Source organism: Enhydra lutris, unplaced genomic scaffold (genome assembly GCF_002288905.1).
Source record: "Enhydra lutris kenyoni isolate GAN:26980312 unplaced genomic scaffold, ASM228890v2 scaffoldscaffold5, whole genome shotgun sequence".
Classification (NCBI taxonomy): Eukaryota; Metazoa; Chordata; class Mammalia; order Carnivora; family Mustelidae; genus Enhydra; species Enhydra lutris.
In genome coordinates, this window is record NW_019154089.1 from 47,993,465 (window position 1) to 48,011,542 (window position 18,078).

General features: G+C 35.8%; 1 protein-coding gene across 1 annotated transcript in view; it reads left to right on the plus strand.

The window, feature by feature from the left end:
* The window catches only part of LOC111140907 (FYN binding protein 1), a 170,650-nt gene extending 155,676 nt beyond the window's left edge, over window positions 1-14,974 (plus strand). Inside the window, exons 15-19 of the mRNA XM_022493167.1 lie at window positions 529-619; window positions 1,624-1,786; window positions 10,095-10,128; window positions 12,608-12,639; window positions 13,672-14,974. Of these exons, the coding sequence (XP_022348875.1) occupies window positions 529-619; window positions 1,624-1,786; window positions 10,095-10,128; window positions 12,608-12,639; window positions 13,672-13,694 (343 nt within the window). The 3' untranslated portion in view covers window positions 13,695-14,974. The remainder of the gene's footprint in view (window positions 1-528; window positions 620-1,623; window positions 1,787-10,094; window positions 10,129-12,607; window positions 12,640-13,671) is intronic.
* Window positions 14,975-18,078: the final 3,104 nt, after the last annotated feature.

Below are 18,078 nucleotides of genomic sequence, written 5' to 3' on the forward strand. Positions count from 1 at the left end.
ATGACAATTGGCATTAGCCCAGTTCGTGTCTATGAGAGAAAGTGCTACCCTGGCTTCATTTTAAGTAGATGTGAAAACTGACATATAGATAAACTTCTCAAGCCATAAAAATCAATTTAAAAAAAAAAATGTTCTCTTTCGAAAATCCTTTTCTATGATATTGGCCAAGCCACTTAATTATCTAGGAAGGTTTGAAAACTGCAGAGAGGTTGACAACAGGTGGGTTGAATCATATGAAACCTCTGATATGTAACCTTGTTCACACTGTACCTGAGTAATTTTACATGCCTCAGCATAGTAAATAATCACTTATTCCATTTTAACTCATAATCTGTATTCTTTTGAAGAATCTCTTCTGTGTTACAAAATATCATCACTTATTACAGGGAATGTACTAGATTTCTAAGAAAAGACATTAATTAAAAACAAAATTTAACAAAATTGTAATTTTAGGGATGAAGTCTCAATTGTATGCTATTCTCTTTAAACTAAACTAAATGCTGTTTTATGTGTGTTCTGTCATCTCAGTCAAGGAACCAAGGCTAAGGCAGAAGAAAAAGACCCCAAGAAGTTAAAAAAGCAGGAAAAAGAAGAGAAAGACTTCAGGAAAAAATTTAAAGTATGTCATATTTAAATATCAGACAAAGTTCAAAGTGCTAATGAAAAAAAAAACGATTTTTAAGTACCAAAATGCACATATTAAAAGTGTAATTATCTGTATCGGTTATCCATCCTAACTCCTTTATTTTCTATATAATTTTCTTTACATTTGAATTTATTCCTTTAACAAATTAAGCAAGCTCTCTTGCATGCACAATATATATACTGCAATAATCATTTAAACTTAGCTGTTCTTTGAACTTTAATAGTAAGATAATCTAAAAATAGAATGGATTTTAAAATATATATGTATATATGTACCAATACATATACATACACTGAAAAATTATTCAGCTATGGAAAAGAAGAAAATCTTGCCACTTGTGACAACATGAGTGGTCCCTGAGGGCATTATGCTAAGTGAAGTAAGTCAAATTGAGGAAGACGAATATTCTATAATATCACCTATATGTGGAATCTTAAAAAGCCAAGCTCACAGAAGCAAAGTAAAATGAGAGTTACCAGAGGCTGGGGTGGGGGACATGGAGATGTTGGTCAAAGGTACAAACTTTCAGTTATAAGATGAATAAGCTTTAGGGGTCTAATGTACAGCATGGTCATTATGGATAGCAATACTCTAATTAATATATACTTGAAAATCGTAAAGAGAGTAAATCTTAAATGTTCTCACCACAAAAAAGAAGTGGAAATTATGTGAGGTGTTGGAGGTGTTAGCTAAAGATTTGATGGTAATCATTTTGTAATATGTGGGTATATCAAATCAACACATGGCCACCTTAAATTTTAAAAACATTTTTAATTTTTAAAATTGTGATTGTATTAGGTTGGTGAGATTATGAGTGGTTTTGCCCTCAAAAATTTTTCTTTAATATTTTTACATTTTTTCTTAAAACAAGGAAGTATTCATGGAGCAAAGGCTTTCTTAGTAAATCTGTCACTAAGGGAATTCGTTTAATAGTACACATCAATCAATCATATAAATGTTTTTCTTTATTTTTCCAGTATGATGGTGAAATTAGAGTCCTGTATTCGACCAAAGTTGCACCTTCCTTTACTTCCAAAAGGTGGGGCACCAGAGACCTGCAGGTGAAGCCTGGTGAATCTCTTGAAGTTATACAAAACACTGATGATACAAAAGTTCTCTGCAGAAATGAAGAAGGAAAATGTAAGTCACTGCTTCCTTTTCGTCATCGAACATGTTTCCCCGATCACCCCTGTTTTATTAACCTTGTTTTGTCTATGCTTTATGAATTGTGGCATACATTAAGAAACTAGAGATCGTGCTTCGTGGAAATCAATGTTATTTTATTTGAATCCCTTTTCATCTCCCACCTGCTGTATTTGGCACTGTGGTGCCAAGTTCATGCCAAATTTGTACTTCTCAAAATGCCAATCCACAGACCACCAGCATCAGAAAACCCTTTGTGTATTAAAATCACAGTTGCCTGAACCCGCCCTGAGCATGCTGAGTCATGAGTTCTGGGGAGCCAGACAGAATCTGTGACCCTCACTTCTTCTCTGGCTTATTCTCGGGTACACCAGAGGGAGAAGCAGTGTGCTGAAGGAGTGAGTGGCTCTTGTTCGGGTCTGGTTTTGAGATTATATAGCACACGGCACATCTAGAATTTCCAGTCTTCCTACCTTGCAGACTGACTTGTTTTCAGTTCGTACTTGATTACGCTTCATACACCGTAGTCTTCCTAATGAGTATAAGAGAGTCTCCTGTCTTCTTTGACTTTGTGGGCTATTGAAACAGACAGAGGGACATCTTTTTCCCTTTTGAAAAGGAAGGTTATTTCACTTAAAGACCAGGGAAGGGTGATTCAAAATTATGCTTCCTCTATTTATTTTTTAATTTAATTTAATTCCAATTTAATTCCAGTGTTGTTAATGTGCAGTGTTATATTAGTTCCAGGTGTAAAATATAGGGAGTCACCGCTCACTACACCCCCACACACCCCGGGACTCACCCCAAGTGCATGCCTTCGTACCACATCATATTCCACGGGTTTACAAGAGAGTCCCTGTCTCTTTGACTTTATCAGCTATTAAAACCCACAGATGGAAATGTTCTTGTCAGGTTTTAAAAGGAAGCTTATTTTACTTAAAGTCCAAGGAACAGCCATTCAAAATTACGTGTCCTTTATTTAAAAGCAAAGACTCGGTGTGGCTGCCCCCCTATCAGCTTGGTTAGTCTGTGTGGAAAACATGAACTCTGAGTCGAATTTTAATGACAGGAAGGTGACTCAGGGACAGGAACTGAAATGGGAGTTTTAAGAATAAAACCGGTGACTCAAGGTTGGGGAAATGGATCTAAAGTTATCATGGAGGAGGTGTGGTTGGCTTTTAAAAGGAGAAAATGAAATGTGGGTACAAAGGATAAAAGACACGAGTGGTGTAGTATTAAGGCTCAAAGGTCACAGTAGCTAATGTATAAACAGTGCTCCAGCAGACAAAGAAAGCCCCCGTCCAGACTAGCATATGTGAGGATGTACCCCAAGGAATAGCTTTACATGCAGAAAAACTCCATGCATTAAAAGGTCATCAAAAATATTAAAAAGTTTAAAAATTCAAAAAGTTTTAAATAGGTTATGATTAATATACCAGATTGAATATTTGCACAAGGACTATGATAATAATGTGAGGAAGTTCTCATGGCACGATAGTAAGAGAAATAAGAAGCCTGCTTCATGTGGGATAGGATTTATAGCCCTGGTAAAAAAAATTATACAAATAAAAGAAACTAAGGGACACTGCTGATAGTGGCTGATTGAGGTGATGAGCCTAAATGAATCTGTTTTCTTTCCTCTGGTTTCCAAATTATATCACATTTCTGACAAGAGAGAATTGTCCAAGGACTTGCCCTGTGGCCCTTTCTCTGGGGCACAAGCTTCAGACCGATCTTGCCATGCTGTCCTGAGAGTCTTATCTTTTGCAACCAATCCCGTGTAAAGTCATGCCTCACAACTCCAACGTGCACACTCATCGCTTGGGGATCTTGTCCAAAGTGCCGATTCTCATTCAGCGGGTCTGAGGTGAGGTATAACATTCTGCATTTTCCCAAGCTGCCAGGGAATGGATACTGCTGGCGCAATGAACATACTCTTGCGTAACAAGGGTACAAATGGCTTCACCAACAACCTGTATGGATATAGATGAGCAGGAAGAAGCAGCTCCAGAAACGGAACTGTGAAGGAGACTTATCTTTCTAGAAGCCAGAGAATCTTAAGCATGAGACAAACAGGAACTACTCAGGGATGATTCCGTAATGTGCTATCATTTCCTACTTGGACATCAGTAATTCTGAATACTGTTATGAATACTGGAGGGCTCCTGCCCTCTTAGAATTTATCATCTGTTAACTGAGAAGGGCAAACGTGTATAATGCTGATAGGTCACAAGCAAAGGCTCCACGTAACTTCTATCATTTTTTTGTGGTGCAACACCAATGCACTTTACAATTCCTAAGCTCACAGATAACTAATTCAAGTCATAGGTGGTTTGGGGACCATCTCAAACAGAATGGAAACCTGATGATTCTATCAGCAGTGCTTGTGTAACTGTTGTTTTTTATTTAAAGACTGTCTTTGGACTGGGCTTTGTCTTAGCTTCTGCATTTAGGGAGTGATTCTGGGAATCTTATGAGCAAGTAGAAAAGGAGACAGGAAAGGAAAGGCAGTCAACAAAGCCTTGTTATCGAAAAAGTTGCCACTTAGGTAATTGCAGCTTATACCAGCTGAGAACTCAGAGTGGCAGTGTTATCACATCCAATGAGAAACAAATTGGGGTATTGTTACACCAACTCCTGTCCATGAGGAGTTGAAGCCTACTCCCTACTTCGGGATACTGAGCAAGGTGATGAAGAGCTCTGGAAGCCAGAGAAAATTGATCAGTTAAAAAAAAAAAATTGTAGGAGCGCCTGGGTGGCTCAGTGGGTTAAAGCCTCTGCCTTCCGCTCAGGTCATGATCCCAGGGTCCTGGGATCGAGGCCCCATGTCGGGCTCTCTGCTCGACGGGGAGCCTGCTTCCCTTCCTCTCTCTGCCTACTTGTGTTCTCTGTCTGTCAGATAAATAAAAATCTTAAAAAAAAAAAAAAATTGCAAGTGTTGTCCTTTGGAAGTTGGGTGCCAAAAGGCACTGACATGTATGGGAAGACCACCTAGAGCATCTGCTGTTGCCTTTCATGTTGAGCTTTTATTTCACTTTTATTTTGCCAAATATCCTGCTTTTCTTAATTTTTCTAAACCTCCTGCTTATTCCTTTCTTGAACTGGACCCTTGGCATTTTTGATTTCCCTAATCTCTGATCCATTACTCAGGTGACTTCGATAGGATTTGGGAGGATTGTTATGTGGATTTAACCCTCTCGAATCTAGATTTTTGCAATAGCCCTTCAAATGATATGTCTACCTTATCCTTGTTCTCAGCCAATCCACCTGCCACACTGTTACTCAACTATTATTTTTTAAAAACACAAATATTATCTCTAGGCTATGATATAAAACCCTATAGATTTAGCCTCAAACCCATCAACTATCCTATCGGCAACCACCACTCCAAAATATATACTACTGACTTGTCATTCCCTGAGTAAGTTATGCTATTTCATCCTTCTATGCTGTTTTACTCTACTTCTAATGCCCATAATTGTCTAGTAAAAAACAATCCAGTTGTCATCTAAAATTAGAAACACAACCACTCCGTACTCCCCAGTCACCCATCACAATTTATCTCTCTGGCCACACCATGCTACTGCTTTTGTCCTTCTAATTGTCCTTCTAATTGTCCTTCCTGTTTTATCAATCTGTTATTCGTATTAGACCCTGAGCTGGAGAGTAAATTCACTGAAATGTTCTCAACATTGTACTGCCAGTCCTCCTGTGGTACCTGGCACCTTGTTCAGGGCTTACTGAATTGAATATAACAATTTGGAGATTGCAGTTGGAGAACCAGATGAAAGTCTGACATATAGACACGCATAAGAAGTCTGCAGAGGAGTTTAACTTGTTAGGAAACAGAAGTTCTCTGTCTTGGTCTTAGTGATGTGGTTTGCTTGTTGTGTATCATGTAGGAGCCTTTAAATCTTTTGGTTCCTTATTTCTACATCTGTCTAGCTGTAAAGGCATTTGCAATCCAACACCATCATAACCTTAACATCTTCCTTACTTTCCATTCATTAATCCATCAAAGAAAAGAAAGCATAGTTTATAAACTTAATTTGGAATGGTAGAAATTAGAGGAGAAAGTATTAATAACAATCTCTTCCCATTATGGAGTTGAGTACAAGCCACCCTTACAAGCATTATCACATTTGATCAATTATCCCACTGGCTTGTGGAAACACATATCAAAGAGGCATTGAAATCTTAAGTATGTATTTCTGGCACATTCCCAAATGTTTAGAATTTCTCTTTAATATTTGAGCGTATTCCACAACTCGGTGTCTCACAAGCTATATGTTTCCCCACCTCCTATAGGAAAATTTCTACAAAAAGTGTGGAAGGAGACATGAACTGAATTATTTATGGTTAAAATGTTCTCCATTTTCTTTGGGCATCAAGGAAAGGGAATTTCAAATATAGTTTGGATTTTCTCAAATCCAATTAATCATTTCTTTGCTTAAATAATTCTGTTTTCAATTTTAAAAGAGCAGATGCTCACTGAAGAAAATTTTCTAAATTCAGAAACTTAAAAGTCCCTGGATTTGAAGCCCTAAAAATCAGGAGAAAGGGACAGAGAGAAAGAAGACAAGGAGAGAGAACATTTTTATAACACTAGGCTAATAATTTATATTTAGTTTCATACACCGTGTTTTATTTTTTTCTTTCTGTAATATTATGAGCATGTCCCTTTGATGTCGGGCATTGTTCCACTTGATTGGGTAAGTCTGTGCAACATGATATTATTGTTTTTAACTGCATGAGGCCAAATTGAGTAAACTGAACTTCATTTCTGGACTTAGCTCACAACAAATGAAATAATAAAGAAATAACAAAAGTTGTCATTTTTATTAAGAAATTTGAAAATATTACAACAAAGATATTTTCAACTTTTCCAAAGATGATTTTGTGTTTCCTTCATAATTTTGTATTAATGACACCCTTCTTAAAGGTCAGTCAGTACTGAGAACTGGCACACATGAGGGGTGGGTGTTACTTTCTTAATTAGCTCTATCCCACCACATATTTAAAAACACTTGTTTCAAGCTACTTTGTTCTGCTGTATGAATATGAAGTTTCCAAATAATCATTTCATATTAGGTGTGAGAATCCCTTGTGAGTCAGCACCCACAGTAAACATGGTGCCCATTCTACGTAGCATGGAGCCACGATGACTTTTTTGCTTATTTCATTGTATTTTTCATTAATACTCCTTATGATGGATGTACATGGAACACTGAAGCAAAGAGATCATTTTTCTACTGCAAAAAAATGTTATTTCTAGGAACTATAAGGGAGAGATCATATAAAATATAAAAATTCATAGTGGGTCACTTTTTTCAACACTGTCATGAATCAATCATGCTTTTAATCGAATGAAGTTTTAGAGATTTTTAAATGTACTAGACAGCGAAACCCATGCTGTATTAAAAGTCATTAATCCTGGGGCACGTGGGTAGCTCAGTGGGTTAAGCCTCTGCCTTTGGCTCAGGTCATAATCTCAGGGTCCTGGGATGGAGCCCCATTTCAGGCTCTCTGCTCAGCATGGAGCCTGCTTCCCCTCTCTCTTTGCCTACCTCTCTGCCTATCTGTGATCTCTCTCTGTGTCAAATATAAATCTTTTTTTAAAAAGTCATTAATCCTGTAAAAATGCTATATAATAATAATTTTATAGCTAATGAGTCCCAAATTATCTAATCATTTCAGGAAATTAAAATAAAGCAGTACAGTACCATCCCACACTGCATCTCCTTGATACATTTTTCTTAAACAATGTTCATAATCATTCATATTTATGTAGCTCACACACAGAAGCAACAGCCACAGCAGAGCATTCAATGAAAAGAAAAGCCATTCCTTAGAGCTCTGGAACAACCAAGACATAGGAGGAAATGTAATAGGGGTTTGAGAACCTAAAATATATTTTTTATAATTAATTTTGTGAAGACAGGCTGTTAAGCTGTTTATCATAGTTATTAACTTCAGTCATGTAAAGGACTATTTAAAAAAGTAAAGGACTCTTTAAAAAAGAACAAAACAGGAATATATTTGATACTGTAGTAAGTGCAATCTCTGGCAATAGCTTTAATTTTGTATATATTTCTCTAATTTTGTATCTTCTAATATTAGTTCAGAGACATTCCAAAGCCCGAACAGCTCACAGAGATTTCCTTCACTGTCAAAAGCTTCAGCTCCTCCATGTCATTACTTTTAAATTATTAACTTAAACATGAATATCTCATGGGAACACTTATTATTGTATTCTTTTATTTTCCAATTTGTTTTAAGAAAAAAAATTATAGAAAAAAAAAGTAACAAAAGCAGAGCCACCATTTTTAACTAATGGAAACAAAAAGTTTGGACTATTACTGTCTATAGAAAAATGTTCACATTTTATTTTAGCTCCAAACACCAGGGCGGGTAAAGATGGATTTCAGTTATTGGGACCATGACATGAAATTCACAGTTTGTTCTGAAAACTTGTTATCTGCATAGATTTTTCTCTTTTGAGAGACACACATAGAATTGAATTTTTTAGAGACGAGCTTATCCCCCTTTAAAAATTATGTTAAATTATGATATATACCCTAAGTTTTTTAGAAGTCTGTTAACATGAAATGTTAAAAGAACTGTAATGTCAAAGGCAACCAAGGATATTAACTTTAGATGTTCTTACACTAATAGTTTTTGCTACTTTTGCTTTAACTGAAATAAAAAAGGAAGGTATAACAAGGTCTAACTTCTCAGAATCTGAGAAAAATATTACATTTTTGTGCTTTTATCATTTTGACACATGCTTCATTATTTCCATACTACAGGAATTCGGCGATAACTTTCAGTTTCCTTTTCCAAATAGGATTCTAATAAAATTTTCATTAAAAAGGGGTGAATTTCTTGATAAAATATTTCAGTGGAGGGTTTTTTTTTCCACTCTGGAATATTTCAAGGGAAAGTTCATTTTCTTAAGTTTCAATCTAGAGTTTCATTTGTATGATCCCACTTTTTTAAAAAAATGTTTTTGCATGTTAAATCAATGGCAGTATGGCATCATTATGTTTATGTTAATATCACCTGTATTACTCTTTGCTATGTTTATAATTTTTTACACATTTACCCTAATAAAAATTAGATCTAAAGTGGACCAAGCCCAATAGATTGGCTCTGAAAGAATTTAGAGGCTGTATTGACAAGGCAATGAAAGCTACTAATCGCAAGCATATAGTAGAGTTTAGGTGCTAACACAAAACTAATAATTCCAAAGACTAGTAATATTAATTAAATGTCAACAGAAATTTTATAAAAAAAAAAAAAAAAACAGTCTGGGTGCGCCTGGGTGGCTCAGTGGGTTAAGCCTCTGCCTTAGGCTCAGGTCATGATCTCAGGGTCCTGGGATCAAGCCCCGCATCGGGCTCTCTGCTCAGTGGGGAGCCTGCTTCCCCCTCTCTCTCTGCCTACTTGTGATCTCTCTTTCTCTGTCAAATAAATAAATAAAATCTTTAAAAAAAAAAAAGTCTGTATCTTTTCTTAGGATTGTGTTGCATAATAGGGGCAAAGATAAGGTGCTTTAAAAAAAACTTTGCTTTTTTTGCATAAAGTATGGTCTACTTCCTATTTAACAGGGGAATCACTAGAATGCCTGCTGTGTGTTCTTCTAATAATGATTTGTATCATGAAAGATGAAATGCATGTGTTGACACTCTGTCAAATGACAAAAGCAGTATGGAAGACCTTCCACGTTGAACTTGAGAACTATTTTGAGACCATTTAGAATGCATATTCCCCCAAGTAATTGCAAGATTGCTGATCTGCAAGGGGAGTTGAACAATTTCGACTCTATTCAATATAATAACATTTTAAAACTTAAGGCTTTGATCTGATGGTATTTGAAATACCTACATACAAACTATTTTTCTATTTAGAGAAACTATAAATTCTCCCTAGGACAGGGTCACATGGGTAACACCATGAAGAAATAGAGTAGAATTTGGAAAAGGCCTGTGCTACTACAGGCAGTAGCTTGGAGAAGAAGATAAATTGTTTATCTTTAAGGAGAAAGCTCGTAAATGGAGGAAAAGAGACTTGTAGGAGAGAGAAAAAAAATTAGAAAAGGAGAAGAAAGGAAGGGGAGAAAAGTGGACATGAATAAGAAAAATAGGTCGTATTTGGAAATAGAATTATTCAGTATACTATGTCACATTATATCAAAGCACATTACATTAGATATTCAATTCTATTTCACTTTCTTAAAAGAAACAGTAAAGATTATTCAAATCTGTACTATTAATAAAATTTACTTTCTTTTTTTTTTTCATAGATGGTTATGTCCTTCGGAGTTACTTGGTGGACAAGTAAGTTCATTTTCTTCTACTACTAATAAAGAGTATTATGTAGTTCTTTAAGAAAGATTCCCAATATCATCTAAATAATATAATCTACTAAACTGTCATAAATAAATTTTAAAACAATATTCTATACTAATATCAGTATGGTACTACCCATCATAAAGTTAAGGTTTTCATAAAGTGTCACTCTTTTAAATACACAAGAACTCTTCTCATTCGTAAGTATACAGTTCATAGTCATAAACATTCATTTGAGACAGACATAGCAAACATTGGAGACAGGGGAAAACCACTAACACTTTCAATAAAATTTTGCCTTTCACTTACTGATAAATACGGTTGGTTGAATTGAATAAATCAGGGACCAATTAATGTCTACACAGTAGGTGCTAATGTCACTTGTTAGTAATTTGACCCCAACTGAGAGCTTTTCTTTATTAGGCATAGTAGAGTATTAAGTTGCCTTTTTGGTAGCATGCCAGAATAAAGATTGTCATCAATGATTCTCCTATTCTTATGAATAAGACGTTGTCACAGTCTGGTACTAGTGTTCTATGAGAGTTCCCCTCAAACGTTATAAGATTCTGTTCCAAGTATATCAGTGCAAGAAGTGAACTCCATTATCAGGTGCATATGCCAACATAAAGACTTACAGAATTCTGCATAATAAAAAAATCAAGGAAGATTCACAAACTGTATCCATGAACAACCTGACGCCCATCAGAAAGAGACAAATCAATGCTAATGCTTTGTCAGGAAACTAGTAAAGAGTGAAAAGAAAAATAATTAGAATACATTTCTTTTTCTCAGAGCATTAATCACAATGGTAGGCAAGCACTTCTCTATTTTATGAAAGATACTAATTTCAAGGAACGACTATGTGGCAAGTAATCTTCATCAGTGATTATTAGAGGATGATGAAGAGAGAAGTTAGTGAGTATAGTCTAAGTAGTTATTGGTTCACCATCTCTTGAAGTGATTACTTAACAAGTGTTTATTGAATAGATGATAGGAAAATCTGTCCTCTTTGCATTCCTATCAGATTTCCATTAGCTAAGGATTCCCTTAATCTCAGAGAAAGGATCCAAACAGAAGACAAAGGAAACCTACAGCATCTGCCATAGTTGGCAGCAACTTGGAGGGCTTGCTGCTGTTTCCATGATAAAAGCAAAGATAGTACAGGGACCAAAAGTGAGTCTGGTCAAGGTGACAGTCACCTTACATTTCTGAACTTTGAAACTGTGTTCTACATTTCAAGGCTATATTCACATTTATAATACTTCCTATTTTAATTACTTGTATATCATTCTCTCTTCCATTAGATTATAAGCTTCTTGAAATCAAAGCTTGCATTTTACCCATGTTTATATCTCCTCATACATAGGAAGGACTTATTAAGTGTATAGAACAGAATATTTTACAAAGATTCGGGACCAAGTACAACCAAAATGTGTAAAAGTAGCCAGAACTATTATTATGCATCAGCCTATAACCATAAATATTTTTAGAATTATATAACATAAGAATCACCATACTAACCATATCTTGGCTATTCATTTTTGAAACTAATATTTATGTATTTGATAATTAATATTTATAAATTATTAGAAATGCAAAAATGATGCACTCATTTCCTAGGTCAAAATTATTCTATTTCTTTTTTTTTTAATATTATTCTATTTCATTTGATATTTGAAGTTCAAGTGAAAGTATAAATCTGATATTAACAAATACAAAGAATCCATTAGGGGAGCCCCTGGCTGGCTCAGTTGGGGGAGCGTGTGGCTCTTGATCTCTGGGTCCTGAGTTCAAGCCCCATGTGGGCTGTAGAGATTACTTAAAAAAAAAAAAAAAAAGACTCCATTAGGACCCCAAGTGGAGTATTGTGCCATGATTTTTTAGTTTGTTCAGTTCAATAAGCACTTCTTATAATGCACAGCTCTGTGTTTGGCTCACGGTTGGATCTAAAAATGAATAAAGCATGGTATGTGATCTTAAGGCATGTTTCCCCTATCCCATATGTCTATGATATGAAATAAGTTGTGGGTTTTTTGGTTATTTTTAGGATAGAACAGAGAATTAAGTTAAATGAATGAAAGATGATGTAGATGAATACAAAATTTCTTCCCACTTAAAAATTCACATTTAACTTCTCACCTTTAAATGTTTAATTGTGCCATATAAAATCATATTACTAACTTTTTAATCTAGAGATTGCCTTAATGTTAAGAACATATTTTCTTTAAAAAATTTTTTTTCTGGGGCACCTGGGTGGCTCAGTGGGTTAAAGCCTCTGCCTTCGGCTCAGGTCATGATCTCAAGGTCCTGGGATCGAGCCCCGCATGGGGCTCTCTGCTCAGTGGAGAGCCTGCTTCCTCCTCTCTCTCTCTCTCTCTCTGCCTGCCTCTCTGCCTACATGTGATCTCTGTCTGTCAAATAAATAAATAAAATCTTTAAAAAAAAATTTTTTTTTCTACATTTACAGTGATGGAGAGATCTACGATGACATTGCTGATGGTAAGTCCCATATGGCACCCACCACTGAGAACAATAACAGTGAATTTACTTTTCTTACAAATACTAAAAATAGCTTGCTGGATTAATTAGAGCTTTTCAATCTGATCAGAATTTGAATCACTTGAAAATGTTAGGAAAGATAAATGCTCTGGTATAATTTAAGAAATTATTTTTGCACACGACTGGAAATCAAGGAAGAATCTTATTTATTTTCTTTGAAAACAAAAGTACAAAATAATGTGAACTTTTCATTATACCATTAATCTTAATACAAATAACTTTCATCCTCAAAAATATGTATACTTGACCAATTAGTACGTCAAGTATACATATTTTAATTTGTAACCTATAATACTCACTAGTATTCTTTTAACATCACATATTTATAAATTACAATCTAAAAAATTAATCTCAACTGAAGTGACGCATAGAGTTATTCATGTGGCTTTTTAGTTTCCTTTTAAACTTACAATTCTTACTGATATTTGACAACTTCAATCTCATTTAGAAAACTACCAAAAAATACATTTAATTAAGTGCCAGATAAAATAATTCTGAGTCTCATTTTGATAAAAAAGATAAATCTGTCCAGGGCACCTGGGTAGCTCATTTGGTTAAGAGACTGCCTTGGGCTTAGGTCATGATCCTGGAATCCTAGGATCCAGTCCTACATGGGGCTCCCTGCTTGGGGGCAGGGGTTGAGGGGGAGTCTACTTTTCCCTCTGACCCTGCCCCATCTCCTGTTCTCTCTCTCTCCCTCTCTCAAATAAATAAATAAAATCTTAAAAAAAAAAAAAAAGAATAAATCTGTCCAGAACTTTGTTAGAATTATATACTGAACAATGTAAATTAAATCCATATATGGTCTTCCATGTAACTACTTTTCACAAAGTGAGCCAATTCTACATTTTTCTACATTTTTTTTTTTTAACCCTAAACTGGGTGAGCGTGAATTACCCACATTTCTAGCCTTGGAAAGCTTAGAAGCTATGTGTTTTGTATAACTCTATTGAAATTTGTATTTTTTTTCAGGTTGCATCTATGACAATGACTAGGTCTCAGCCTTGTTCATTCTGCTATGTTCATTTGATGCCAAAATGAAGTCTGAATTTTAATTGACGTGGGATTGGATATCATAGAAAATGGATGCATGCAGCTACCTATTACCATTCGCTATAAAATTCTGATTATGAAGTTCTAAAACTGTGGACTTAGAAAATGATCTTAACATCTTGGGAGATTGCATCAGTGAGCTGTAAGAATTATGAAATATTCCATTTCCGGTTCAGCTACAGTTATGAAGGAGCTTCTTGTAGACCATCAGGAGACAGCCTCCCCTCTCTAAAAAGAAAGAAAAAATTGAGAAGAAATGACTGTGTTGTCTAAAGAAATATGAGGAGGAAGAATAAAGAAATATAAGGAAGAAAATATTAAAACATTCCACAAGATAGAAAACTATCGTTTGAACCTCTAATTGTGATTGTCTCTTATAGTCTTTATTCAAATCCTCTATCTTTAAAGGGGCACAACTCTGTCCTCTCTTGCTGGTGGGATCAATGTTCTAAAAATTACAGTGGCAGCAGAGTTTGTGTATAAATATTGTCCCTGTTTGTTAATTGTGAATATATGTTAATTATTTGATGAGAATGTATGCATTTAGTTCACACACTTCAGATTAAAACTGTAGAAGGGTCAAAAATCGGTTTTCTTTTTGTAGACTCACCCACTAACAGTCTAATTATGTGCTCTGTTTAAAGTACTGTTGGAACTAGAGTAGATAGGAATGAGGACTACCCTAAAATTATGAAGAATGGAAGATGGAGTTTGAAATTAATTAGGCTTTAATGACACCTCTTCACTATGAAGACTCTTTTGAAAGTTTTTGCTCTTCAATTACTTCTGTGGAATTTTTTTTAAACCACTTTACTGGAAAGTTGGCCTAGTGTTTGGACTAGAATGTTTCCTACTCATACATACTCTTTCCCAAAGCACCTCCAAACAAAATGTGAAGCATTTGGATTCCAAATGCTAAGAACACTAAACAACATGCTACAAAATGCAAGACTCCTAACACCCAAGAAAATAGCATGTTAGGTAATTTTTTCTCAACTTCCAAAATAGGCAAATCCTAAAGCTGGCTCTACTACCAATGAACCATGATGTGATATATTTGGTGAACTAGTTTTGTCTGCAAATTACAGGATTAGACGAAATCAGTTTTTCCCAACAATTTTATGACCAGTTACCTCAAACTTTTATAATCCTCCCCAACCCAAATCCTATATTTCAGAAGCCTTTGTGTATTTTTAAAACTCACTGATTAAATAATGATTAATGCATTTTCTGTATTTTAATATTTCAAAGTCTCATTGGAGCTTCTGAAGAGTGGCCCCACTGAATTGAAATCATTTCAAATCATGTAACCTCAGCCTTCATATGGGTAATTTCCATATGGGATGTTAAAATTTGAAAATAGATCAGAAAGAAAGACAAACAGAAAGACAGGGCAGAAGGAAGGAAAGGAAGGAAGGAAGGAAAGAAGGAAGGAAGAAAGGAAGGAAGGAAGGAAAGAAGGAAGGGAGAGAAAGAAGGAGAAAGAAGAAAGAAAGAAAGAAAGAAAGCCATCAGCCTTTATTGTTCAATTTATAGAGTCAGGAAGTCTGAGGCTCCACATTAGAAACCAATGATGTCCAAGTCCCCCTCCAATTATGAAATACTTTGATGTCTACTTTTTGATACGATAAACCAGTATATGCTCATATGATGAAATTATTTTAATAGATCAATTACATGGTTCAAAAGTGTTTTTGTTTTTGTTACATTTGGTAGCAAATATACATAATACACTGACAGTATATCTCCAGTTATTTTTTTTCTCATTGAAAATAACATAAATTCAATACAATATCAGTTTTTAAAATTCCAAATTAAACCAAGAGACTATTTTAGACTTTTGGGTTATACACCAAGAAACAGACACATACAATGCCTACAAAAGATTTATATAATAGATAATAATCTTAGTATAAAAGGCATATTTGACATTTTAATTTTAATATATTAAGTATTATTTCTGCTGTAGTTTAATGTATAGAATTTTGTCATGTGAGAAGAGCTACAAATAAATAATACCTTTAGCAGATAACTTTGCTGCCTACTTCATCAAGGAATTGAGGTCCTCAACCTTTCTCTTCTGTAATTTGATCCCACATCTGCAGGCTTTCTTTAAGCCCAATCATTCCTGTTTTTGCTTCAGCTTCAGAAGATGGAGTATACCTCCTGTTTAAGAATAAACCTTCCAGTAGTGTGCCTGATGCTTTTCTTCCTATTTTGAATGAAATTGAAAAAAAAAACCAAAAACACAAGTTCCTTCAACTTCCAACAATGTTCAACCTCAACCCATGTTCAGACATTATCCCAGGGAATAAGATATCACTCCTCAAAGCCATAAACTTTATCCAGTTTCTTCTTTCCTTCTCTGAAGTCTTCTTCCTTCACAATTAACTAATTCTCTCTCACACACAAAGACCCTGCCCAACTTTTCCTCCTTTCTCTTCCTCTCTTCCTCTTCTTTAACTTCTTCCATTGTGCAGATTTCCTCCTCTGGACTTACAAAGGTACTGAAGTTCTTCTCATTCAAAAAACAAGAGAAAACCTTGCCTTGAATCCAAACATCTCTACATCAACTACAACCAACTTCTATCTTCTATCTTCATTTTCTCATCCCATTGTCTGAAAACGGTAGGGTGCATTCAACAACAACCAGGAGAATACTAGCCTCACAGACCCCCAACTATGAGAGGTTTGACTCACCAAAGGTCCTGCCTTCTACACTCTGAAACCCATTTCCACAGCTGTGCCAACACCAGGCTTCCCACAGACTGCTCCCAGCCAATGACCAAGCATGGCAGTCCTGTTCTTGAAAGGTACAGAAGCCCTCAGGTGGCAGCCTGTGGTTTGAAATCTCTGCGACTACCTAGTGGAAACTTCCTTACCCTGCATAGTGCTCTGAGACGCTTCTTCCCAACATTCCTCCCTCCCCTCTTCATTAGGGTCAGACTCCCATTGCTCTCTGACGGCTCCTCCGACTTTCCCTGGCTCCCTCCCCATTTCCTCTCACACATACGTTTTTCCACTTTTTTGCAACATCAGCCACTTATGATGGGAAATAGATGAAGCACAGACCACACTATAGCTCTCCAACTTGCCAATAACGAGGGGCATTTTCGTGGGGGTGAGTGATGGACAAACCTCAGTTATTGTCTAGGACAGCCAGATTGCATTTATGTTAGAAGCGCCAAATGCCCCCGAAAGGTCTAACAGGAATAGGATCATAAAAAACTAAGGCTGCTACACACGAACTCCTCGGCATCTGATGGGATGCAAATACCACGGCCTGGAATAGAAATTTAAAGTCAAATCATGGTTGGGGATTTGCCCAGCTGAGAATAATATTCAATAGCTAATACAAGGCTATTTGTGGACAGGTTCTTAGTAGCAAAGAAGACGGAAATACCTCCTGTCGCCACCTTATCTGTTCTTAGAAACAGATGTTTGAAATGATGTAATATTTTTCAAAAACTTCAGTTTAGTTGATGAAGAATTATATTCAGGCATGTAAACTATCTCTTCCCTTTCAAACTCATGACCTTACACATGCCATCAGATATGGAAGCTTGACTCTCCATCACCTCTCTGGGAGTGGTACTAGAGGTAAGACTTTTTAAGGTAGGATGAAATTTGGGTTATTGTTCTCTAATTAATATGATATGCTTGTTAGAGCTTTGCCCTATATGGGAAAAGCTGTGTTAAGAAAGAAACTGAAATGCTGTTGCCACCCACATGCCCCAGGGGACTGGAGGTTTGTGTTTTTGTGTTTTTTTTTATTTTTGTTTTTGTGTTGTTCTGTTTTTGGTTTCTTGTCTTTAGTATGTATAGATCTAAAAGAGGTGCAGTAAGGTATCATGGTTACTAACCTCCAAGATCTAAATAAGAGTACAGGACTAGAAAACCAAAACCACAGGTATTAAAAATTTTTGTGCATTTGTCTAGAAGAGAAATAACAGAAAAAAATCTCTCCTATTGGTAACATAACTGTAGAAATAGACATACTTAGGAGGTATCTTAAGTTGGGTCCTCCCAAAAGCCAAGGTTGAGACTGGAATTCTTGTGTGAGGGATATGTTGAGGGGGCTCTGCAGGGGGAAAAAAATCTGTAAGAATGAGGAAGCAGGATAGCACAAGGGAAGAAATTGGGCTAAGATGTGGATCTATCTGCAGCCCATGCTTGGCCTGATTTCGGAACAAAAAGTTGGAGCAAGAGGGGCTCCATCGAATTACCCCATCCCCCGAAGGCACACGATGTAATGAGCACAGCATGTTACATGCAACTGATGAATTATTGAACACTACATCTGAAATTAATGATGTACTATGTTTT